The 27,498-nt window shown below is 33.8% G+C and overlaps 1 protein-coding gene and 1 non-coding gene across 2 annotated transcripts in view; one reads left to right on the top strand and one right to left on the bottom strand.

Moving 5' to 3' along the window:
• The window catches only part of LRP1B (LDL receptor related protein 1B), a 2,279,180-nt gene that overhangs the window by 946,790 nt on the left and 1,304,892 nt on the right, over positions 1 to 27,498 (bottom strand). The window contains 3 exon segments of the mRNA XM_043994810.1: positions 2,543 to 2,659; positions 9,387 to 9,512; positions 15,238 to 15,378. Coding sequence (XP_043850745.1) covers positions 2,543 to 2,659; positions 9,387 to 9,512; positions 15,238 to 15,378 — 384 coding nt within the window.
• On the top strand, positions 24,083 to 24,210 carry LOC122752430. Its single transcript, XR_006356172.1, has one exon. It is a non-coding gene; the product is annotated as a U6atac minor spliceosomal RNA (small nuclear RNA).

Below are 27,498 nucleotides of genomic sequence, written 5' to 3'. Positions count from 1 at the left end.
GCTTCTTGACCCCAGCTCTAAAACTGCTAGTTATAACTGTTTGGATTACACAAAATGTTAAGAATCTGTTATCCTTTGTCCATTTGTGTGTATATGTTTTATATATGTATGTATTTCTGCATGTATATACATATATATGCAGAAATTACCAAAGGGATAATAGAATATATGTGTCTATGTATATTAAATTGAAGGAAGTATCTTTATAGTGACTCTGCAGTAGAAGTTACTCTAAGCTTATTTGAAAAGTAAACCATTTACATGAATTTGGCATCCAAAAGAAAATGAGCCAACAGAAAATGAAAGTTTCAGAAACTTTGACTCAACATTTTTTCCCACTTTGGTTTTCCTGGGACTATGTATGAATTGGGGTTCTGACTCTTGGGTCTATAAATATATATTCAGTCTATAAATTCTAAGGCATATCCTGGTTAGGGATCCTGGGAAGTAGGGAAAGGAATAAGGCAGTCTGTATATTAGAGAACAAATTTATGTACATGTTATGGCCTGGTTTTTGGATGCCAAGACTGATCTGTAAAAAGAAGAGAAGCTATATAACACTTGAGCCCCCCCTTTCTTCTTTCTTATACTGTATTTTTTGCTTATTGTGGAATATTATTACAATTATGAATAATAATATAAACCTTTGGCTCCCAGTCACTTCCAAGTGAACTTCATAGTAATGTCAGACACCAATATTTTTTTTATCTTGGCATTGACATTTGTGGAAAGGAAAAGCCAGAAAAGATTACATCTTGTGAATGACAATAAAGAATGGGAATGATTTAGAGTGTTGGATGCATACTCATCCTAGAATGCCCCTCTGCCTACCTTATACTCTTGCCCTTCACCTGTTCATACTGTTGTTACAGTTTAGAGGCTACCTGAACATATGAGAAGGACAAAGATCCATGACAGGGGACTAATGTTTGGTGGGATTGAATTGCTACTATGCTTCTTCCTGATACCTACTAAGCAGATTAGATCAAAGCCCTCTTAATTCCTAGCTGAACTGTGGGATGCCCACTACTGACTCTATCTGCCTTCTGTTGTGGTAGGGGAGGGAGACATATAGAGCTACGTGGTACAATGGATAAAGCACTGGCCGTGGATTCAGGAGGACCTGAGTTCAAATCCGGCCTCAGACACTTGACACTTACTAGCTGTGTGACTCTGGGCAAGAAGTCACTTAACCCTCATTGCCCTGTAAAAAAACCCCAACAACCTTACACTATGTCAGCTATTAGTCTTACTGCCTCTTTAAATTTAAGAAAAGCACTTCCCACATCTGGGCCTCAGTTTTCTCATCTGTAAAAATGAAGAGTTTGGTCTAGATAATTTCTAAGGATCCTTTCAAATACAAATTCTATGGGCCTCTGATTCCCCACCCCCAACAAGTTAGCTAGGGTGAGATTTGCATGTAGAGTAGCAATGGAGGGAAGAAAGATTGGTTGAACTGAACTGAATTAACCGTTGACCTTTCACACCTGCCCTCATCCCCAGGCAGTTTTTGGAACTCTTCTTGTTTTCATCATCTGTTTCTCTTCTGCTTTCTTCCTTGCAGCTGTCTGTTCCCGTTATCTTTTTGCCTCCTGACAACCTCTTTTATCCTTTATTCATCTCTGCTACTAATCTATGGATTCTAAATGTTTCCTGGACAAGGTTAAATGAGTTTGTTCAGCTCATTGTAAAAGTTATTTGGATAGAATATGAAAACATAATACAAAAATTGAGTTTGCCCAGAATGTCCAGGAAAAGGCATGACTGAGCCTTGAACTGGAGCACAGACTTTCAAAAAACCAGTTCATATCCCTGTTATAGCTGAAAATAATAGTGAGAAAAATGATAATAAAACACATTCATGTGTGAGTACACATTTTGACAATTGTATTTCTTACATGGTATAACAATATGTTTCTGCCACATGTCCTCAAAGGATCATGGACTGTTGGAAAGTGACTTTTAAAAAAAACATGACAACTTCCAAATTATGTTAAAGCTAACAATGAATTGTGTCAGTAAGAAGTTAAAAAGAAGATATAGTATTGACAAATGAATGAATTGCTCAATTATATGACTATGTGATGTTCTGAATCTTTTAATTTTGAAGGCTTTTTTTCTTTATTGCCTTCAGAATGACTATGGTTGTGTCTCCTTGAATCCACAACATTTCCTATAGTTTTAAAAGTTTAATCTTACTGCATATTGCTGAACATAATGATGACCATAAAAATATCTTGTTAATCTGCTAAATAGCATTTCCTAATAAATTTTGCAGTGTTTGCTTTCCATATATTTAGCTAAAAATGTTTCCTGTTTCACGAATATAATGTTTTAACATATCATTAAAATAGATTTTGGTCCTTAAAGGTAGTAATGCAAAGTAACATATCTCCTACATTTTTGACTTGTAATTATAAAGAAAAAAATATCAGCACTTCAAAGCAGTTCATTCTATTTGGACTTTGCAGGAATTACCATGGTAGAATCTTCTAATAGACATGCATTCTGCTAGTATCATCCTATTTTATCATGAACTTACCACAAGATGTCATTTCATCTGTTTGGTCACCACAGTCATCCTCTCTATCACATAACCAAGCCCTGGGAATGCAGCGCCCATTTCCACAAGAGAATTGATCCACCTGACATGTTCTGGCTACAAAGGTGAAGTAATATACATAAGTTAAAAACAAAGCCCTTTAAAATATATAGGGAGAATATTTCCCGCATTTTTCTTCTGATGATTATTAGGTACATTCTACAGCTATGACACCAGAATATTTCAACTCATAATTTCCTTTTTGAAACCAAAAGCTAGTTTGTCTTCAATAAGGTGCAAATGCTTTTCTCTTCAATTAATGTGATTGTTAAAATTACGACATATTCAGTAACCCTGTAGGCATCTACAAATAAAACTGTGAATTCATTAGCAAGAAATGTGCCTTTCTAACACTTATGAATAAATAGTTGGTATAATTTCTCACCAACTTTTAATGAACAAAGTTTTTTTTTCCCACTATGCTGATTTGAAAACCACAAGTCTTAAAATGGTGAGGAATAAAGAGGAAGCATCAGCTACAAGAAGGAAGCATCACATAATGAGGGAGAAGAGCAAGAGTTATGGAATCAATCATACAGAAGAATTGAAGCCCAACTATCTGTCACCCTGGGCAGGTAACTTTGCTTTAGTTTCCTTATCTAGAAAAGAAAGGGATCTAGCATCATGATGATGGTGGTGGTGATAATGATGATTGCAAATTTTCCTAAATACATTGTCTTTCCCCATGCACTTGATTTACAACCCAATCTCCAAATGCAGTAGTTTTGAATTGATATATTTTATGGAAAATAGGGGCAGCAGTGGGGTATAGATAGAACACTAGGCTTGAAACTAGAAAAACTCGAACTCTGTTCCTTCCTCTAACACTAGCTGTATGTCTATGCACAATTTACATAATTCTTACCTGTAGCAGGCAACTACTTATCTAATAAACAGTTAGATGGCCCAGTGGATAGAACATTGGGCCTGGAGATAGAAATACCTCAGTTAAAATTTTGCCTTCAGACACATCCTCGCTGTCATCTAACCTGTTTCCTTCAGATTCCTCAACTGTAAAATTGGCCTAATAAATAGTACCTTTCTCACAGGATTGTTGTAAGAATAAAATGAGTTAATATTTGTAAAGCACTTAACACAATGCCTGGTGCTTAATAAATGCTCTAGACATCTAGAAGCATAAAAAGTCTCAGCCACACAGAGTCTGGGCCTCTCATAACATGCAAGTTGCCAGAGTCCCCATAACCTAATCTAATGGCCAGGCTACTTCCAGATGGAGATGAGCCCATGTCACTGTATCTTTGTTGCATGCCCTTTCTGTGATATCATTAAATTAAACTGCCTTTATAAAGCACTTGGTGAATTGTGAATACCTCATTATATCCCAACATAGAACCTGAATTAAATAGGTACTGGAGTCAGAGCCACATGTCCCACATGTGCCCCATTGGAGGGTTGACTTAAATTATCTGTAAAATCCTTTCAAGTTCTAAGTTGTATAATATTGTCAAAAGCAGATCCTATGTATTTTAGCAGCACAAGTGGTTTTGATCAAGTAAAGCATACTTTTCCCATCAATGAGAATATTAACAGTATAGCTGCTATATGGGAGAATCACTGACCCTATGTGATGTTGTCCTTAACTCATTGCGCCTTGTGGGAGAGGGAAATCTAGTAACACAAAGAGAGTATAACATGGCAAAGAGATTACCACTGTATTCACAACTTTTTAAATGTATTTGTTTTATAATTACAACTCATTTAAAACAAATATAGATGGTTGTCAGAAAACTTATTAAAAGTTGGAATTATTTAATGACCACCATTTTCCTTTGGGCAGTGTCAATTTACTAACATCACCCTTCAACAACAAGAAATGTCACTGCTAAACTGGAATAAAACAAGAACAATGAGTTGATAATGAGTTACCTTTACCAAATGCAGTTCTTAATGTTATTCAAGCAGTTTGCTGCAAGATGTTATTTCAGCCTATATAATTAATAGCCTTCCTAGAATGAGGTATGTTGACAATACTTGTTGTTGTTGCTTAGTTGTTTCAGACATGTCCAACACTTTCTGATCGCATTTTTGGGGTTTCCTTGGCAAAGATTTTAGAGTGACTTGCCATATCCTTCTCCAGCTCATTTTACAGGAGCAGAATTGAGGCAAACAGGAATAAATGACTTGCCTAGGGTCACACAGTTAACAAGTTAATGAGGTCATATTTGAACTCATGAAGATAAGTCTTCCTAATTCCAATCCTAGTCCCCTTTCTCCTGTGTCACCTAGCTGTCCACTTGACAATAATCACAGAAGTTAATCATTTCTAAGTATTATGTTTACATGCCCAAAAGCTCTCTACCACTCCTATGGCTGACATAATCGGTCCTTAAATCTGAGAGAAAAATAAAACACGCAAAGCATGAGAATGCATGGCAAGAATACAACTATAAACCTGCATTGCTATAGTATAATTTTATACTATATTCAGAATAATCAAAGTCAAAGAGAGTTCTGACACATATTATTTTATGCAAATAAGTGTATTTCAGATCATAGAATGTAGAGCCTGAAGAAATGTTAGAGATTATCCAAATCAACTTCTTGATTTTTCAGATGAGGAAACCGGGGCCCATAGGGGTTACTGGAATTCCCCAGTATCACAAGTAGTAGAGCTAGGTTTATAAAAGAACTCTAAACTTGGTGTTCTCTTTACTTCCACATAATGCTGCCTTCAAAGATCTGCATTTCAATAAAATATAAATTAAATCCTATTTTAGATGCACTGGAAAGGCTCAGTATTTCATAGAAATCTATGGCCCTTATGGAAAAAAATCAATATTTATTAAAAGATTGTTAATGATTTAGGTTTTTTTTACCTAAATAGACACATACCTGTATCCTGACACATGCAATTTCAGCCAAAATATGAGGGCAAAGAGAAAAAAGTAAAAATTTCTGGTCTGATAAGAGTCCTGGTAAAAAGAAAAAAAGATGCTAGCCTTCCTAAGACTGCACTGCACTTTAATTCTGACAAATACCTTCATGGTTTATATCCATCTTAAAGGAAAGGGGGTTTGCAAACTCTAGTTATCCTTCCCTATTCCTTGGCCTCTGGATCAGGAGTAGATAAAGTACATGGGGAAGCTCACGAGAAATGAAACTGACCTGAGCTCCATTAATAATAAGGAAAAAAGGGGCAGCTAGGTGGTGCAGTGGATAGAGCACCAGCCCTGGAGTCAGGAGTACCTGAGTTCAAATCTGGCCTCAGACACTTAACACTTACTAGCTGTGTGACCCTGGGCAAATCACTTAACCCCAATTGCCTCACTAAAAATAATAATAAGGAAAAAAAAATAGGACAATAGTTTTAAAAAGAGAATAATTTTAGGGGGCAGCTAGGTGGCACAGTGGATAGAGCACCAGCCCTGGAGTCAGGAGTACCTGAGTTCAAATCTGGCCTCAGACACTTAACACTTACTAGCTGTGTGACCCTGGGTAAGTCACAACCCCAATTGCCTCACTAAAAAAAAAACCAAAAAAAAAAAACTTTAAGGGGCAGCTAGGTGGCGCAGTGGATAGAGCACCGGCCTTGGAGTCAGGAGTACCTGAGTTCAAATCCAGCCTCAGACACTTAACACTAGCTGTGTGACCCTGGGCAAGTCACTTAACCCCAATTGCCTCACCAAAAAAAAAAAAAAAAAAAAAAGAGAATAATTTTAACTGGTCAAAGCCTTTAGTTAGATATAAAGAATTGCCCTAATGCTGATGATAAAAGGACATTGAAATGGATTACTGAAGGAGTTTCTTAGAAAGTAGAGTTTAGGATAGAGTAAATCTAACAGAATAAAATAAGTTATAAATTGGAGTTACAGAGTCCCAGAGATCACTGACTATAGAGTCAGAAAACCCAGATTCAAATTCCATCTATGACCCTTATTAGCTAGAAGATGTTAAAGAAGTTATTTATTATCCCTAGGACTCAACTTTTTTCATCTGGAAAATAAGAGAGTTGACACAGAAGCCTTCTAAAAGTACTTTTAATTCTAATTCCATGAACCTATAATAACTGGATTTTTAAAGGAATATCCTAAGTCAGACAAAGCAGAGATAATTAACTAAAGAACTTACCCTGGTCCTATTCCATAGGTTCTTTGCTTTCTTTTTCTATTTTTTCCTATTTTTTTTCTCTTTTTTCCCCCCACTTACTATTTTTGTGCGTGAAAAAACATGGAAACAACTTATCCACCCATCTATCCATCCATCTATCTACCCATTTATCTGTTTGTCTCTCCATCCATCCATCGGTCTGTCTAACTATCCTTCCATAGTCCATATGCTTCATAGATTTTAATATGAAAGAAATACTCATATTTTATTGCATGTCTTTAATCTAATTTTTAGAGTGTTCAGTTGCTATAAAAGGTATCATAAATACACTGACAAGGTTGCCCAGTGTTGTGTGGCAAACCTTAGCTCTCATTGATTAAAGTCAGTGTTTAGTAAGAGCACTCCCACACTCACGGGAAGCAATCTTCACTCCTTTCAGGAGTGTATTGCAATGCCATGATGTACTAGAAAGCTCACTGGATAGAATTGATTTCTCTATTTGCCTTTACAAGTGAGCATTGTCCTCATGCTTTTCTGAACAGCTAACCAATCCAAAATAACTCTTAAAAAATCTTATATGGAAAAGCAGATTTATGTTTTCCAATAGAATCGAAGAAATGAATGGCATTTAGTATTGTCAGCCTGGCACTTGTTTTAAAATGTATGTTTCATGGCTATAAGGAAAAGACTAGTCTTCCCAGAATTTTAAAAAAGCACTGGCTTTGAACTAGACTTATAAACTGAAAAAATGCACTGAACATAGAAGGGATGTCTCAATGGAAAATAATAGTATGTTGTAAGTACATCCTAGGAAAAGTAAAACGCACATGATCACAAACTATAGAGAATGCTAAGGAAAGTATGGGGTGGTGGAAAGAGAATTACAAAGGAAGATCAGAGAACTGAGTTTCAGTTCTCATTCCATCACCATTCACAACTGTATGAATTTAGACAAGGCATATGACTTCTCTCTTATTTGTAAGCTGGAAATAATGATACTTTGCTTGACTTAGGAATAATGATACTTTGCTAGACTTACTGATCTCTAGAGAACTTTTCCAACTAGAAGCTTACACGATATATAAGAAATAATAAATATGCAATGTTTATGAGTATATAAACTATATTACTGCATGTGTATAATATAACATCCATGAGGTATATCCTCACATTATATATGTACATATTGTATAGACACATGTAATATAGCACACACAAGGATATATGCTGTTACATATGTAGTAGAGAGTAGTACATATATGGCATATTACACACGTATAATATGATATACTATATTATGATATCGCCTTTTTCTTTATATATATCTCATATTATATACATATATGCTTATGGGCAATAAATCGCATTATATCTACACATATACAAACAACATTATATATAATGTGATATGAAGGCATATATTGCATATTACACATGTGCAATAAGGTAATTTATGGTTTTATCCATATTGTTGTGGTTAGAATGGTAATCCTATTCATCTATTTTTGCACCTCTATGTTAGGTATAAGGAATCATTACATATTATTCCATATTATATATAAGTAGTATATATATTTATTTCCTTGTATATTATATTTGTCATATATGCCGTAATATTGTTTATATCATTCTTAGCTTATCACAAAGATAATTAAGAAGTTAAGTACTTTGTCCAAAGTCATCCAGATGATTTTCCTTCTTTTCATTTGCCCTCAAGTTTTGGCTGAAATTGCACATGTTGGGATACAGTATGCCTCTATTCAAGAAAAAAGTGAGACAACTCATATGCATGCTTACATTACATACATACACACTATATATATATGTATATATACATATTTACATATATATATATACATATATAATGAATTTGAAAGTCAAGAAGAGAAATTATCTAGAAAGAGGTGGAAAAAGACAGGAAATTCATTATCACCCTGCCAATTACTCTCATGTAACTGCAAATAACATTTTGTGGTTTTAAAGGTGAAAGAGAGTGTATATATTGAAGGCACATATATAGAAGGAATTAACTTCTTAGTGGACACTTTTCACTCCACATTGAAAAAAAATGAGTGACTTTGTGCTATTCCATACTGCTTTTCAATAATTATCTATAAACTACCTATCCACCACAATACAGCAACCTATGATGCAAATTGAAAGTTTCTCTGCAATGAGAAACTTAGCTAGGTATTCAAAGATACACTGTAATGGGAAAGAGTATATGGAAATATAAATATGTTGGTGGTTTTGGGACTTTACTTTTTAAAAAGCACATAAATAATGTTCCATGAATATAAAACTATTCACAAAGGTATTCAAGGGGGCAAATTGAATAAAGTGTATTAAATTTTAGACTCCTACTAGTGAAATGGTTTCTATCAAAGCACAGCGACAAACTAATTTCTAATGGCCATGGGAAATTTAGTCTTGTTCAAGTAGTGCATCAACAACTAGCCCATACATATGCTAGATATGGGTAGATAAACAAAGGGCCAAATTGCTTTAGAAAATGGAGTCAAACACAAGGATTAGTAAAATATATTTTGCATTTTAGTCTTAGAGAAATTAAAAGTTAGACTCAGATTCTCGTCACTGGGCATATTTGGCTTGGTTTGGTGCTTTAGACCTGAATATTTATGGACACTGACTTTGGATCAAAGCTACACACACACACACACACACACACACACACACACACACACTCAAAGCTTACCTGCACAGGTTTGATTAGATTCATCTTCATTACCACCACAATCATTAGCTCCATCACAAAGCCATCTCTTGGGAATGCAGCGATTATTCTGACACTTAAACTGATCATCAGGGCAGCTATGATTAACTGGAGGAGAGGAAGGGAAAACAACAACAACAACAACAACAAAAGATTACTTCCTCCTCTCTGTATAATCACCTGGAATCTGCTAAAAACATGATTATACTGAATTGCATTCAGAGCGAAGGAACAATTAATGTGACTAGCTCATCATGATATAAACATCGTGATTTGTCATTTTCTGTAATTCAGAATTTATAGTAAACAGAAATTTCCCAATCCCAATTATAATGTTAAAATAATACATATAGCAACAAGCACTAGAAAGTAAAATCCATATGTATCGTGAAATTTAGGCAGCTTTCTCTAAAAGAGGCATTGGGGCACAATGCATTGATTGTTGCTCTGAAGACAAAGACCTGGCCTCAAGTTTTATCATTGATACTTACTAGGGTTGTGTAGCCATTAGAAAGCTATTTAACCTTTCTTATATTCAGATACTTCATACATAAAATAGTGGTGGTGGTGATGATCATTATAATTCATGTGATACTAACCTAAAGAGGCTGTGGTTAGGTTCAAATGATGTAATATATGCAAAGTACTTTATAAACTTTAAAATAACAGTTTTCCTATGAATAGTATCACCTGATACCCTATGTCTTAAAAACTCCTGCCATATCTGGCATTACAATTTTAAGTTTCTCAGGCATAAACTCACTCAAAATTAACTTTTGAATACCTGGGGTGGTGAGTTGTAGGAGTGGAACATGAGCAATTTTTAAAAAACTGTCATCTTAATCCTAAATGTGAACGACTGAAAACCACTGTTTTCAGCAAATTGGCCTGTGCATCATATACCCCTATATTTTTCAATTGTTAAAAAAATTCTGTCATATTCTTCTTGTTCCAATTTCTTCAGGGGATAGAGGGAAATGGCAGAGAATTAGGGGAAATCACAACTTAGGATAGGAAGTACATGCTAAATATGTGATTATTCATAATTGCCACAGAAAAATTGATCATCCTAAGTTGTTGCACAAAAGCAAAAATAACAATATTGAGGACCACAGACAAACTTTCATGTGCAAAGCTTTTCACAACTAAGGATTAAATCTTCAATATCTAAGCTCCGCAGGGTGCCATCTTAATGTTAACCCACTGTGATTATTGTGTCTAAGTACTAGAAGCTAAATCCCTGCCTGAATTGGCATGCTTTTCAGCATTTATTCCACAACTTCAACATTCTTTTTGAAGTAATTTGCAATGTGCCTTGTGGTTGCAGTTCAGCATGATAAAAATGAATGTTGGTATTAGTCTTACTTAGAAGTTGAAAAATAGTGCTTCATTTTACAATGCTGGTGTATTACAAGAGCATATGTTTTCAGTTTATTTTTTATAGAATATTATTTTGATCTTTAAAATGGATCTAGTAATAAAGAGGTTATTATCACTCTTCAGAAAAGTTTTGATTCATTTATAATAAGAAAAAATGGGTAGAGGAAACATTTTTATAACCTGGTATGTGGATTTGATTAACATTCTATATTTACTTCATAGAACTGAATAAGAATCATATCCTGTGGAAAAAGGAAAGTCATTCAACACATTATAGGGTCAAAATCTCAAAGTGCCAACATTTTATAAATTCATTTCAGTGAAGCTTGACAGAGAGGTTTTGGATTGGAATTTTCCACCACAATGAAATTGTAATATAAGAGGTTATGCTACTATCTTGTGGTCCAGAATTAAAGAGGCAGATGAATTTCATAAGAACCACAGAAAATAGGATGATAAGGGATCTGAAGGTCTTTAGGTGAAACTTTCTAAACAATTCTATTATGTAGTAAAAGCTTGCATGACTAACACTGAAATACACACCATGAGGATAAAGGCAAATGAAACTCCTTAGGGCCATTGATGGACTTGGATGAAGAGATTAATAAAGAGAACATAAAGAGGTGGGTAAAGACACCATAGAAAAGTCTAATCCTTCAAATTGTCAGCAGTTCAAACTCAAGAGCCCCTGAGAGGGAAATCACAAAAAAGGTTGTTTGCTATTATAGAATTATTTAGTGACTAAACAGGAAGCAACTTGAAAATCTCATTTTTTTCCAAACAGGAAGATCCCAAGGTTAATTATTAAAGTGTTATAGATTTTCTACATCCGTTATTTTTGTTCCTTTCTCTACTAACCACAGTAAATGCTATATCTCTAAAGAGGAACATTTTGTACATTTTAAAGTACGACATAAATATGAGTTTATAATATTATTAAACCCAAATCCATTTAAAAATCATTCAGAATTATAAGGCATGCATGGGTTGTAAGAGATCTGAGATCACAAATCTTTGAAGTTTCTCAATTTATATTCCTAAGTGCACATGTATACACATATATTTACAAACATCTTTTGAATATTGTCACTTTTCAAGTTGAGTATCTACAACTATAGGAAAGTTGTCATACAACTTATAAAGCTATTTGACAACTCTTTACTGGATATTTTTTTTCTAACCTCCTGGGAAGATCCTTCAAAAAATTTAGAAGATTTTTGATATATTAATCAAAGCTATTCACATTTATGAGGGTCAGTCATACAAAAAAGTCATACAAAACTTAATAGCCTCAAGATATCTAAGTATCTTGGATGATAACCATATATATAATGGATACCTTTAAATTAAATTACAAGCAGCTTAGTACTTAATACTCTAACCTCAGATCATTTGCTAACTTAATATTTCAAGGGAAAATACAGAAATACCCTACAAAGATTTATTTTGTGTTTATGCAAATTTTCTCATTCAATATAAGGGCAGACAAAAGTTGTGCCTATAGATTGGGGGGGGGGTGGAACTCTCTGGTTTCCCAGACCTCTGAGTGATAAAAATCTAATGTTTGTTTTCTTTTCTATAATTATTTCTTTCACAAAATGCCACAATTCATTAATATTTCTTAATGTTCGCTATATCTCCAAGTAAGTATATAGGTATTCCCTGTTCGTTCTTTTCAAAGGAAATAACTTTAAATTCTTAGTCTGTGAAAATGTCAAGCCTCACATTTTAAAAAAATCATCATACCAACCCTTTTAATTAGGAAAACATTTCTATATCCTGTGAAAACTTCTAAAATAATTGCACTAAATACTTCAAAATCCATGTTAGATTTTTTTTTTGTAACTACTGACATTACTGGATTTTAAAAAGTGACAAAACATCTTGAATTAGTTACAAGAATGACATGATTTGTGACTAAATAGTGCAAATTGAAATAAATGTCTGCCTCAGTATCTATAATGAATCTAATCCAAAAGACTGTCAAATAGATATTTTTACTTGAATTCTAGTTTAGCTGTCTATACTGATCAAAAATGTCTAAAGTATTGCCAAATTTCCACTTTATTCTGTACATGTAAATATTTAGGGACCCAAGATAAGTGAGAGAATCACAGCTAATTGATGATTCTTCCATAAATGTTGTTATTTGATATCAATGTTGAGCAAATGAATGAATGAATGAAGAAAATCTCACTGTAACTCCCCACTCAGTTGAAAGCAATGGCAGAGTAAACATGGTTTGGTACTGAAGGAATAGTTTATGTTCAATAGAAAAGATATATCCCTCAAGTTAACTGCTATAAAACTCAGTCTCAGAAAGATTAAGTGACTTGCCCAAGGTCACGAGCTTGTGTCTGAAGCAGGTTTCAAATCCAGATCCCTCTAACTCAGTTCAGCATTCTATCTACTACTCCATGTCATGTTTTCACTAGGTCATGGTGCCTCTGATATTATCTTTGACTCTTCCCTTTCCCTTATCTGTTCAGTTACAAAACTTTATTTATTCTATTTATGCATTTATTCTATCTCCTTCTGTTCCTATAGCTACCATGTTAATGCAGACCCTTAATTACAACCTACTGGAACTGTTTAAGAAGTTTCATAGCTCTTTCTTCATCCACTCTCACTGTTCAGAGATGAGGAAAGAGACTCATCTTCCTTATATGCAGAATTTGTCATGTTACCCCTTTACTCAAAAGCTTTTGACAGTATTTCCTGCTTGTCAGATAAGATCAAGCACCTTAGCCTGACATTTGATGCTCTTTGTCAATACCTTCCCCCCCCCAGTTTAACCTTAAATTACTCTGCTTTGCATAGTCTATAACCCAAAAGACCCCTCAAAATTCTCCTATATGCCCTCTACTTCCCTGACTTCAAACCTGTCCCCATGCTGTCTGCTAGACCCAGGATGTCCAAGCTCTAGACCATTTCCTTGATCACCCGATCAGGTGGTATTTCAAGTTCCAAACTAATGATTTTATTGAAAGAAGAAATGATATCCCTCTAACATCACTTCTCAGTGAGCTCATGTAGACTGCCAGTGATTTATCCCTGTTTTTCTTTCTGTAGTCTCACATATCAGTTGTTCAATAATTTATTTTAGACATTTTCAAAGAATTTATGAAAAGCTGACTGTTTTTTCAATTTTATCAGTTCTTATAATCTTCCTTTTCCCAAACACACATTATTTGAAAATTAGCATAACTTTTACCTGTCCTCTTTCCTCCAGAAGTTCCACTCTTCACATTCCCTCAAAGAATATTAACAATAACAGCTAGAATTTTTGTAGTGCTTTAAGTTTTGCAAAGTGCTTTATACATATTATCTCTTTTGGTTCCTGACAATAATCCTGGGAGATTGGTGCTATTATTATTCCCATTTGACAGGAAATTGAGACAAAGATCAAGTGGGCAAATGCCCAGAGTCACATAGCTAGTAATTGTTTTTGAGCTGGCCTTCCTGACAATAGACTTTCCAAGCCTAGACCTATATCTGTCCTGCCACCAGCTGCCTATGACTTGGGGGGGGGGCATGGAACTCTCTGGTTTCCCAGACCTCCGAGTGATAAAAATCTAATGTTTGTTTTCTTTTCTATAATTATTTCTTTCACAAAATGCCACAATTCATTAATATTTCTTAATGTTCACTTGACTGCTCTGAGTCTTGAATAAGAAGAAATATGACTGTTACCAGGAATATTCAACTATAATGAAGAGATGAGTGAATTCAATCCCATTTGAATTATGAAAGTAATGACTTTACTTCTCCGAAGTCTTATAAAATGTTTTCCCCCTCAAAAAAGGAGAAATTCTTATCACTGTACAAAAAGGTATAAATATATTATTTTTCACATAGATACTGAAATTAAAAAAACAGTAGCCAATGGGGAAAATAAAATCCATCCTTCACCTGTGTTTAACTTTCCTATATTCTTTTCTTATAACAATACATGGAGACAGGAAATCTGTGTGTTGTCTTGTTCAAAATTCATCTCTTTAATTTCTCTTCAAGATTCAGTTGCCAAGGAATGATGGAGTGGCTAGTGACCTTCCATACCAATAACTTTGTCTTGAATGAATTTAAATATTGTCTTAGTATAAGAGGATTCAAGATGTACCCTACACCAATTATTGAAGATTGGAGGGAAGGGCTATTTGGGGAGTACCAAGAGACAGTTTAAGAAATATAAGGTCAAAAACATTGAGCTATTATATTCATACTATCCTAGGCATCCAGTATACTTTTATTCTCTATACATTGATGATATAATGACTAGGAATGCTGCTTCAATTAATAAGGAAAGAAGAGATATATTTTATAATATATGAACTACAATTTAGTTTTAGACATAATCCCCTTTGAACTGTGATATTTTAGCAAGTCGTGCTGCCAGTTCAAACATGAAAAGACTTAAGAAAATACATTAAAAAAAACTTCCAAAAGAACATACAGCAATTTACTGAATCCTCATCAGTTCCATCCAAGCAGTCATCATCTCCATCACATTTCCATCTATCCTGGATACAGCGTCTATTTCTGCAGCGAAATTCTCCAGGTTTGCATAAATGAGGTAGTACTTCTTCAGGGCTGACTAGAATTTAAAAAGAGAGAGAGAGAGAGAGAGAAGAAAGCAGGGTATATGAAATATATATCTGGATAGATTTCTGGAAAGAGTATGGATGACCTGGAATTAATAGGATACCTAATAGCCATGTGAATTTGTGAAATTGATTTAACTTCTCTGGGCCTCAGTTTCTACATTCATAAAATGAAGAGGTTGACCTCAATGACTTTTTTTTTTTTTTTTTTTTTTTTTTAGTGAGGCAATTGGGGTTAAGTGACTTGCCCAGGGTCACACAGCTAGTAAGTGTTAAGTGTCTGAGGCCGGATTTGAACTCAGGTACTCCTGACTCCAGGGCCGGTGCTCTATCCACTGAGCCACCCAGCCGCCCCGACCTCAATGACTTTTAAGATTTTTTCCCCAGTTTTAAATCCATCTGTATTAGGTCTCCATTCAGTATATTCAAATACGTATATATGTACATATACTATATATACAAACACACATATGTACCTATGTACACATACTCTATATGTACATATAAATACACACACTCATATATATATATACACACACTGTGTGTGTGTGTGTGTGTCCAAGTTCTTGATTTGTGCCCTAGTGGCTGATAATTTCATATATTGTGAATACAATAACTTGAAATGTCACTGTAAGGAATCTGTCTCTTAAGAAGGCATAAGGGGGATGACTATGTAGTTGTGGAAGAAGTGGGTGACACAATAGGTTTAGCCACCATTTTATCTAAGTTCTCCAAAGAAGAGAAAATAAGTTAGACTAAAGAAATGTTCACTTAGAACAAAAGTAACCATGAGTCCTTTCCACCCTCTTTTTAGTCATGCAGACACTCCAGGTGCATGGGGCTGACATTTCTTAAGTAAGCAATCTGACTAGCATTTTGCTCCCAGGGAGCCTATAATTTTCACCACAGTTTAACTCTAATCTTTTTTCTGTAACAAAGTGCTCAAGTAGCATTTGACTTAATGATGTAATTTATGCGGGTTCAAATTTTAATCATTAAAAATAGAACAAAACATGACCCAAAAAACCCCATCCATACTCTACAATTGATCCCTTTGTCCTTGGGCCAATTGAGGATACCTTTTCCTAATAGCCACTGGAGGTGGAGAGCAGGAAATCAAATGGTAACAGAAGTGCTGGCTGTATGTACCAGATGCAATTTGGGGTTAGGAAGGTTGACAACTGAAAGTTCAAGTATAGATTTTTCATTGTATGTAGAGTTGTAGAGGTTTCAGCCATGGGGGAAAGAAGTTTTCAACAGAGATATGGTGGCTGCTGCTAAAGCCAGGCAGGGGAGGAAGTGTCAATAGAATGGTTCTCTTCATGACCTCTAAATTTTAAAACCTGGGGCAGAGCTCAAGATAATTTTCCCTGATTATAATATATAATAAGTGGATTTCAATCTTTTTCCTTTCTTTTGATGATAAAGTTAATATTTCTATAGCTGCATAAGAGTAATGTGTCCTGTAATTTTTCAGTTTTGTACAGGTTTTTCTTAGCATGCTTTCCAAATTTGTTATGTAGGATCCATTTTACAGTTTTAAAAGCATACATTAAGATGGACAGATGCTAAATGCTTTGAATATACTATTCCCATTCTGCTTTGATCTCAGAATGCCAGTAAGTCTCTTAAAACGTTCAGTCTTTGTCTTTCCTTTGCTTTCTTTATTTTCATTGCATCTTGCCTGTGGGAGAGTAAAGTATATAGATATATGAAGCTATGATCTTTATTTAGTGGTTCAATATGGCCTCTGTATGAAATTCTTCCATTTCTGTTTCCATTGGTTTATATTAGTAATATTACTAATATTGTTTAAGTAATTTTACTAATTTTATTGAGTCTAAATTTGGAATCATTGGAAAAATATTCTATAAGATGATAAAGATGGTTAATTTGATTTTTGGAGGTGGCATATAGATCTAAATCAAGTGACTAGTAAGACTTTTTAAAAAATTCAATTCCCTCTTTAAACTGGGTACCATGCTTGTTTGTATTTAAAAGAAATGATATTGTAGTTAGTCAAGGAAAGATAGAATGCCATGTATTATAAAAACCATTCTTGAAATTATTTTGTTGGCAGTATTTTTTTGTTTTGTTTTGTTTTGAATTTTTGGTGGGGCAATGAGGTTTAAATGACTTGTCCAGGGTCACACAGCTAGTAAGTGTTAAGTGTCTGAGACCGGATTTGAACTCAGGTCCTCCTGAATGCAAAGCCAATGTTTTATCCTCTGTACCACCTAGCTGCCCCTGGTAGTACGTTTTAAATCGAGTTAAGATTTCCACATAGACATGATATATTTTAGTGTTCCCACAATATTTGGGATATGTTTATGTATATATATATATATATATATGTGTGTGTGTGTGTGTGTGTGTGTATGTATTATATGTGTGTGTATAATACCTGTAACTATATCTATTTACAGCATGATAAGGAATAAATACTAAACTGAATTAAAGATTTTGCAATATTCAACAGAAGCAGTTTTAAATATTATGATCCTGGGGAATTTGATCAATAATTATGAAATTGATAGTTATTTTTAAAAACCTTTAGACTCTTTAATATAATCTTTTTACTCCTTATCCAATATATTGTTTTCTAGTTACAGTTCATAAGAGTCCAATAAATAAAGGAATGAACCAAGGATGTCCATTTCCTCACCATTATTTAATTCTAGAAATGCTAGTAATAGCAATAAGACAAGAGAAAGGAATTAAGAATAAAGAATGCTAGAGAGGACATGAAATTATCCCTGTATGCTGATGATATGATGGTTTACTTAGAAAATCCTAGGGATTATATTGAGACAATAATTTTAGCAAAGTTTCATACAAATAAATCCTCATAAATAACAACATTTCTATGTAAAAATAACAAAACATAAGAAACAATAATAAAAGGAAAATATTAATCCTAATAATTATAAAAGACATAAAAAATCTGGAGATAAACCTTCCAAGGTTCATTAAAGATTTGTATAAATTCAATTACAAAGTGCTCAGTGCCCATGGCTGGGCCATGCCAATATAGTAAAAATGACATATCTACTAAAATTAATTTATACTTTTAATTCTATGCCAAGCAAATTGAGGGAGGTAATTTATAGAATCTTATAAAAAACAAAAGATTTAGAAAATTAAGTGAAATAATGAAAAGAAGTAGGATAAAGGAGAATACCACTTTCAGACTTTAAACTATATTATAAAGCAGCAATTATCAAAATTATCTGGTATTGGTTAAAGAATAGAAAGATACATTAGTAGAACTGATGAGACAGGGGAAATCTAGAGACAATAGAACTAAACATTCCAATGTTTGATAAGTAGAAAACTAAATTACCTAGGGAAAAACTTATTTTATTAAAACATAGTGTTGAGAAAACTGGAAAATAGTCTGGTAAAAATTAGACTTGAATGACACCTTACACCACATTTCATAATCCATTCTCAATGGATATATAAATTTAACATTAAAGATCACACTATAAAATATTAGAAGAAAAACAGATATCTCTCAAGTCATAAATGCAATCTGTATTCTTAACCAATCACAAATGGTTATTATAAGTAATTATAAATGATAAAATATATAACTTTGATTATTTGAAACTAAAACATTTCTGTATAGACAAAATTAATACATTTAGGATAAAAAGGGAAATAGGCAAATGGGGAAAAATCTTTGTATCAAAATCCACTAATATAAGTTCATTATTCAAGATATATAAGCAATTAACAAATAATGTAAAACTAATGGTCATTCCCTGAAAGAAAATTGATGACAGGATATGAACAAATAATTCTCAAAAAAGAACTGCAAAGTATTAATAACCTCATGAAAAATATTCCAAATCACTAACAATAAAAGAAATTAAAATCAAAACAACACCGAAGTTTTACCTAATATGCAAATTGGCAAAAATGACAAAAATGGCAACAATGATGTAGGGGTTGTGGGAAAATAGGCACATCAATATGCTGTTGGAGGAGCTGTGATATGGTACATACATTTTTGAAAGTAATTTGGAATTGTACAAATAAAGTAAATGAAATGTACATACTCTTTGAACCAGAGACATGTTTTCAAACTTTTAAACAAATGTCTTGATCAGTTGTGTTTACTTTTGTTTTCTCCTAAAAACACTATTTATTATTTGGGATGGCTTTCTGATAGGGGAGTGGGGAAGGTTAAACTTGGGATACCTAAAATGACAAATTTAAGAGACTGAAAATATCAATAATTAAAAAAAGAGTTCATGATAGCTTTAGTGATGTAAACTGTAAATACTTTTGTACATAAACAAGTAGTTGGTTTATATTTGGAGAGCTTGCTGGTGTATTCCTCTTTTAGATGTGATATCTTCTATTAATAAAAGCAGGTTCAGGATTATGTCTGAGAAAGAGAGAGCTGGTAAACTGCATTGGTAGAAAGTCATGCAACACTGTGAAGACCTTGAGCCAATAATTATCTAGCTCTTCTACTTTTTAGTTTTATTAGAAAAGATAGAATCTGATTGATTTCACTTTGTCAGTCATTAATTATACACATAAGTTTTCTTTTTCTCCTTTTAGCTAACTTGCATTTTCATTGCGTTGGTTTTCTTACAGCCAAGTAAATGACCAGAAATTTTCCTTGTCCTTCAAAGGGCTATTTAAACTTAAGAATTAAAGTTTTTGAATGAACTGATCTGGCTCATTGTCATGGTAGCATGAACAAAATACACTATTTACTGTTATCATTATTATTATTACTGCATAAAAGAAACAATAAGTCAAGTTGATTGCATAGCTATTTGGGGCTCAAAAAATACCAAGGAAGTAGCTACTCTGACCTCATAAAAGCTGTATCATTTAAAGTCATCTCTCAGGCTGATTTTTTAAATGATCTCACTCACAAATGCTTTGAATGACTGAGGACGTCTATCTTTATGCAAGTAGAACATTTATTATGAAGTTTTACAACTGTGTGAAGAAAGGGGGAGGGCAAGTAGCTGAAACTAGTCATGTCTTTACAACAGAAATTTAAATTTTTCATTCAAATCAAAAAGAAAAAAAAGAAATAGTCTCAAAGTTGCATAGATAGTAAGTGTCTGGGGCCAAATTTGAACTCATGAAGATGTCTTTCTGTCTCTAGGCCCACTATGCCAACTAGTTGTCTATATATAGACATAAGCAATATATAGATTATATATAATATTAGTCTGATAATTTATCATATATAGAATCATTTGGCAGTTTCACATATCTGTAATCACAACCATAAATTAATAATAAAATTAGGACTTTTTTATGTGATGTCCTTTTAAATTCCCCGAAAGTAAAACAATAAAATTAGGAAATAATAAAAATGTAAAATTAGGACATTTTTTGTCATCTTCCTTTAAATCCCCCAAAAGTAATTCAAGACATATAATGGGCAGAGATTTCCATTGTCTTCTTTGGTAGAAAATGTGATTAGTTGTTGTCATTGAAATTCCAAAAGCTTTCCTTATTTCCAAATACAGCTATAAAAGTGGTAAAAAGGATCCATTAGGGCTGACTAATTAGTACTGATTAGGCTTAATGATTATAGAAGGTGGTTTTCTTTTAAGCTGCCAATGTCATTTGCCAAAGATAGTATTCCTAGACAAAAAGTAAGAGTATTTATATGATGGGAGATGAAACAGATACAACATAGTGCAAAAATCAAAATTCCAAAGTCTTCCCTCATCTGTGATTTTCTATGTGACCATAACCACCAACCCACCCCATATATACACTTAAAGTCCTTCATTTGTTCATTTATTTACTCAAGTTTTTATTGAGTAATTACATGTATGAGTGAAACACAATGATAGGTCACAGTCTTTGTTCATATGGAGCTTTTGTAAAATAGATAATATCTCTATGCCAATTGCTATACTCAAGACAGAATGTGTTGAGAGACCTATGAAAGTTCTGTAAACTGAGGGGGTATAGTCAGACACAGATGTTGTATGAGAAAAACTCAGATTAGATGAAGAATGGAAGGAGATAATATAAAAGTAATCAGAATTTGATCCTATAAAAATGAATTTTTATCCCTTTTCTTCAGTAACATCTTGCTTTTCTTTAATTCTTATTTACGTGGGGGAGTTAAGATGGTGTAATAGAGGTAGCAACCCAACTGAACTCCCCCAGCATTACCCTCCAAACAACTTTATAATTATTCCTCAAATCAATTTTTAGAGTGGCAAAGACAAGATATCTGAATGAGATATTGTTTCAGCCTAAGAAAACTTAGGAAATCAGCAAGAGAGTTCTGTGATACCAGGATGGAATGTGGCCATAAGCACAAAAATAGTACCACCAGTGTACTTTGGAAATGGCTGCAACAGCAGCTGTTTCATAAGTTCTCAGCCCAGAGATGGAAAAATGGCAAGGGGGGACATTTAGGAGGAGATAGCAAGTATAAAAATGGGGTAGTAGCATTGTTACATGTGTTTGGTGAATATTCGGAGTGGAAGGATATTTTATAGGCTTGTTGATATTTTAAAATCTATTTATTGCCATTAGAACAAAAAAGGGATGCCTTAAATGTATTTAGAATAGCATGGGGGACAAATTGTTCCAATAATATTATTGATAATAGTAATGATGATGATAACCAGGTTCATCATGCTTCCAAAGAAAAAGACTGTGAGTTCACATAGATTTATGTGCTTCTCCCATTATCTTTTTTTCTCTGTCTCTGCCTCTATTTTAGTCTCTCTGTGTATCTATCTCTGTCTCTGTCTCTGCCTCTGATTTTTCTCTAGTATCTTCCAACATACACTACACATTTCTACTACACTATAGAAGTAGTGCAATATGCCACATTTCAGATATCCTCAAGAGGATACATGTATGGACCTAAAGTCTAATCCCTCATCTTACAAATGAGGAATTGAGACCTAGAGAGGTTTAGGAACTTGCCCTAGGTCTCTCAGGTAGGCTGTTCACCCATGTCCTCTGACTTCAGCGACAACTCTTTCCACCATATGGAATGGAATAAAGCAAAGACACCATACTAGAGGTTTTATAGACATGCTATTCTAGCCCCAGTACTATTAAATGGCTCTATTGGCAAAGCCTATGCTGAATTCATAGTTAGTGCTCTCATTGTGTCATTATGCTATATCAAATGATAATTTGACTGTCTATCATTTAGGCTTCTCAGCACATCTGCAAATAGCTTACAATATATTAGCAAGCACTGAAATTGCAAAGCAAGCTTTGTTTCTGAGTTGTGCTTTGCACCACGTTTTACATGCCTGTGTCAACCTCTATAATTCTGCCATCAGGTCAGTTATGAGTAAAGAACATTGGAAACTGATCTGAACAATTATAAAACTTCCATGTCACAATAAGCTTTTAAGATAGCTAGGATCAGAGGCAACATGACATGCATGACTCTAGGGAATAAACCTGGAGCTTACATATAGCCCTTAAGACCTGCTATTATAACATTTCAATGGAAAGATCCTCTTCATGATATTTACTAAGAAACTAAGTGAAAAAATATCCATAAACAAAACCCTTTTGTTCCAAGGTTTTACCAAGATTTTGTAGATAAATAGCATGACTATGTATACAGAGATGAACAGTAAACTAGAGTCAGGCCAAGTACTAGACACTTTTAGCTGTGATCAGATATTTAAGGCATTTCACATCATTATTCTCCTTACGTTAGTTCTCTTCTACTCTGAACTTACTCTTGTAGTCTGATTGTTTGACTGTTGGTGCCTCTATACCTTTTCTTATCTCTAATTTCTTCTGATCTTATCTTCACTCCCTGTTTATTGGGTTGAAATAATTCCATGTTCTGAATCCAGTCTGATAATTTGATCCTAGTTCCTGACTGCTTCCTTGATTGATGGTGTTATATCAGAGTTCTTAACCCTGGAATTTATTATTAGCATTATTAATAATTAACCTTCACACCCTGACTAGTTGAATTCAGGTGATACTACTGAGTTAGCACACCAATCTGTATGATAAAATTGCTTCCAGCAACCTTACAGATAGATTGAAAGTCACTGAGTTTTTGCTGAGTTGATACTCAAATAATCACAATGATCAGCTACACATGGAGCACAGTAGAATGAATATTGCTTCTTTATGTTCTGGTACTAAAGGAAGGCATGAAACATGGGAACAAATCACAAATATTTCAGCTGGAAATGCTTCTATGAAGAGATTACTGACCATTAAAGTGGGAAAACCACAGATGAAAGAGTCTAAAAACAATAATACTTTAATTATTGAGTGGCAATGCTATATCACAACAAAATTAGAAATGTCATAAACAAGGATTTTTTTTGTCAATTTAATTTCACCTCCAAGTCAAAAAACAATCACTGACTAGCATGGGTCAGTCATTAAAACAAAACAAAACAAAACAAAAAAAAAACCCCACTTCATTCTTAAGCCTGAATTAGTTTAAATTAGAGATCAAATAAAGGAAATACTAAAATCTAAAGAGGGAAAGTTGAACTCCCTGAAGTCACTCAAAACTTTTATTTAATGCAAACTCCTGAAATTAGATCTGATAACAAACTATGATGAAAACATAATTGATATAACTCAAATAATTTTGAAAAAATAGATGAGTATGCTTGGATGGGAATCTGAAAATCCCTTTTTTGATTCTGATGGTGAATATAACTAAAAGAACAATCTTACCAAAACAAAAAGTAATTGCATGAAAGGAGAAAAGGTTAGTATTCCCCTTGATAAGGATGGAAGAGGGCTCAGTGGCCTTTATAACACATATATGGCTACTGCATTGCCACCTACTCTGTAGCATCTAACTATCTGATGAATCTATTGCCCTACATTAATTGAGAGATCAATTAAGTAAGTAAGATCAATAGGGAAAAATATTAAACTTTCAAGTAATACACCTATACACAGGTGTCAAATACCACAATGGTGGAAGTGACTTAAGAGAGCTATTGAAAATATGTGAAGAGGCAATGGAAGATTAGATCAATATCTAGCCAATCCATGCAGAAGGAAATCTAAACACTATGTTGCCTAATGAAAGCCAATAAAAATGAAACAAAGAAACAAAGGAACATAGAAAACAAAAGCATAGGCAAAATCTGACATCCCTTTAGCAGCAATCAAAAGCAAAAGGCAAATCAGGAGCCAAAGCAACACACAAAAATATCAACCAAAAATTATTACTGAAGCTTTTGAAGTAAAGAAGTTGGGAGGATGTAGGAAATTTCCAGTCAATGGTGTGGTTATCAGTGATTCCAACATTATAATAACAAGATGGATAACTTTCACATAACTATTATAATAAACTACAGAACAGCTATACCAAAGGATGTGATTGAAACTCTCACTGCCTTACAAAATTGGATAGTTATAGGGTCAAGCAAAATCCATAATTTCTGGCTCAAACAATTCACAGTGGCATATATGAGTAATTAGGAAAGCACTTGACAGTTTCTCCTCAAAGCACAAGCCTAACACCTCCTTTCTTAAAAGAAGACCTAATATGCTTATCATAATGGGAATGCCAACAACTCCCTCAAATACAAATCAATTACATCTTTATGAATTTCATACAAAGCAGTCATGGCTTATTTATTTTTCCTAGAAACACAAGAAAACAATGTATTGATTAAGGAACAATAAAAAGTACGTGGAAGAAGTCCTAGGGGATATAAAGAACAACTTATTTTCAATGATCTAATTATTTAACAAGCTGCCTGAGAGATCCTACAGTAATACTGTCTTTTTCTATTACTGTAAAGTCTTTAACTTAGTTCTGCACTCATGACATGTTCAAACACTACAAACATAAATAGACTAAAATATAGTGAGACCCCAAAGTATTTGAATTGCCAGTGAAGGAGTGTTCACTATTTTTAAAACAACATAATACAAAAATAATTAGCATAAAACAGGACAATTATTTCCAAAGAGGAAGTTTAAGCCTCTTTTCTTCAGTTCTTCCATACCAAATAAAAATCTCCAAATTACATGGAATGAAAAAATATGTGCATATGTATGCACACACACATATACATACATGTATATCTATATGTATGTATAGGTATATGCATATGTATATACCTAGCAGAGGTAATAAAAGTCCTGTGGTAAGAGAATGAATCACCCCATTATTCTAAATGCCATTAGAGTTGTGCCAAGAATACTTTAAGTAAACATCAGAGAATGACCTTATATTGAACAATTTTATTCTATTACACAAAACATTTTTCTTATTTTTTAATAATATAGAGAATATTATAGATAGGTAATAACAGGAGAGTTAATTATCTCATGAGCATTTTTGTAGGAAGGAAGCAAGGGAGGGAGGGAGGAAGGGAGGATGGAAAGAAGAAGGAAAACATTTATTTAGAGACTTCTATGCTGTAGGCTCTGTGATAAGTTCTTTACAAATTTGATTGCATTTGATCCTTACAAACCCCTTGTGATATCGGTTCTATTATTATCACCCTTTAGAAAGATGAGGAAATTGAAGCAGACAGCAGTGAAATGACATTCCCAGGAACACGTAGATGAGAAATTTCTGAGGCCAGATTTGAAGTTAGGTCTTCTGAATACCATGATGAGTTTCTGTTTATTGCATTATTTTGTTGTTCAGTCATTCAGTCATATCTGACTCTTCATAATCCATAGGATTTGGCAAAGTTACTATAGTGATTTACCATTTTCTTCTCTAGTGTATTAAGGGAAACAAGTGACTTGCCCAAGGTCACACAGTCAGTAAGGGTTTGAACTCAGGTTTTCCTGACTTTAGGCCTAGCACTTTATCCATTGAGCCATTTAGCCGCATTACTTACCTGCATCTATAAACCTTATCATAAAAATGAGAATGTGATATAAATAGAATATTAAGATAATTACCCATTTTAGAACAATTTATCTATGAATAATATTGAAAAATATGAGGAAAATTAGAAAATAACAATTATAATAGCAATAATAGTACTACTAATAATAGTAGGGCACCAACATTTCCCAGGACTGTTTACGTGAATTTTGTCAAAGAAAACAAGAACAACAGGAAAAACAACTGGTCATATTAATATAGTACTTTAAGGTTCACAAAATGTTTTTCTTATATCACTTCTTTAAGGGAAATAGTGTAGGTCCCAATGGCTCCATTTTACAGATAATTTTGAGAAGCAAGGTGGTTTGTCTATGGTCATATACTTTGTAAGGGTCAGAACCAAGAGATGAACTCAATGAAAGAATGCTGCCTCTTGAGTGAGATCACCTGGGTTTGAATCCTACCCCCAAACTTGCTACATTTATACAAGTGATTTTATATGCCCATTACCTTTACTGGACCTCAGTTTCCTAATGTGTCAAATGAGGAGGTTGGACCAGATTGCCATTCGCTTCTAGCTTTAGAGTTATTATTATACCATCTTAAGACTCAAGGACAGAACTCATTCTATTCTACCAGTAAGCTCCCCAAATATAATTAAACACTTATCAAAAGAGATGTGAGTAGTGAAAGAGATTTGATTCTTTAAGTCATGTTAAGCCCTTAAGTTAAGCCCTTCTGTTCACTGACCTGAATACAATTGTATTGCCCTTTTGTACCTTGTGTTTAAAGATAGGCTCTATCTCCTTTATTAGTATCCACCAAGGGAATTTTAACATACTAAGAGTGGAGTAACTCCTACTTTTCATTTACTTTTAGCAAGGATAGAAGAGCAGCTAAAGGAAAATATGGAGCTGCAGTTTATTGTAGGCCTTTATATAAGCTCTTCTCCCTAGGAAGACAGTATGAAAAATGATGCTATGGGTTCGGGTTTTTCTTCCTTTCATCACAGCAGGATGACCTTTCATTAGATAGAGTGGTCTTCTGAGCAGTCAACCTAAGTGGTACATAATCTTTTGTGAGTTCCTACTCACAGAAGGCCATAAATATTCATCTGGATAGGACTCCTAAACTTTTTACTGCCTTAAACTTTTTACTACGTATTAGATTGCATATATCCTAGAACATAAGGCTTGTCACAGCAGAACAGATAAATGACCCAACTATTCTGGTGCACTGTCTGTGACAGGGGCATATATCTGGTGTTCCAGAAGGTGAAAAAGGTCTCAGGTTGCAG

The sequence above is a fragment of the Dromiciops gliroides genome, chromosome 3 (assembly GCF_019393635.1).
Source record: "Dromiciops gliroides isolate mDroGli1 chromosome 3, mDroGli1.pri, whole genome shotgun sequence".
NCBI lineage: Eukaryota > Metazoa > Chordata > Mammalia > Microbiotheria > Microbiotheriidae > Dromiciops > Dromiciops gliroides.
Note: the sequence above shows the minus strand (reverse complement) of the source record. Positions and strands in the feature narration are given on the sequence as shown.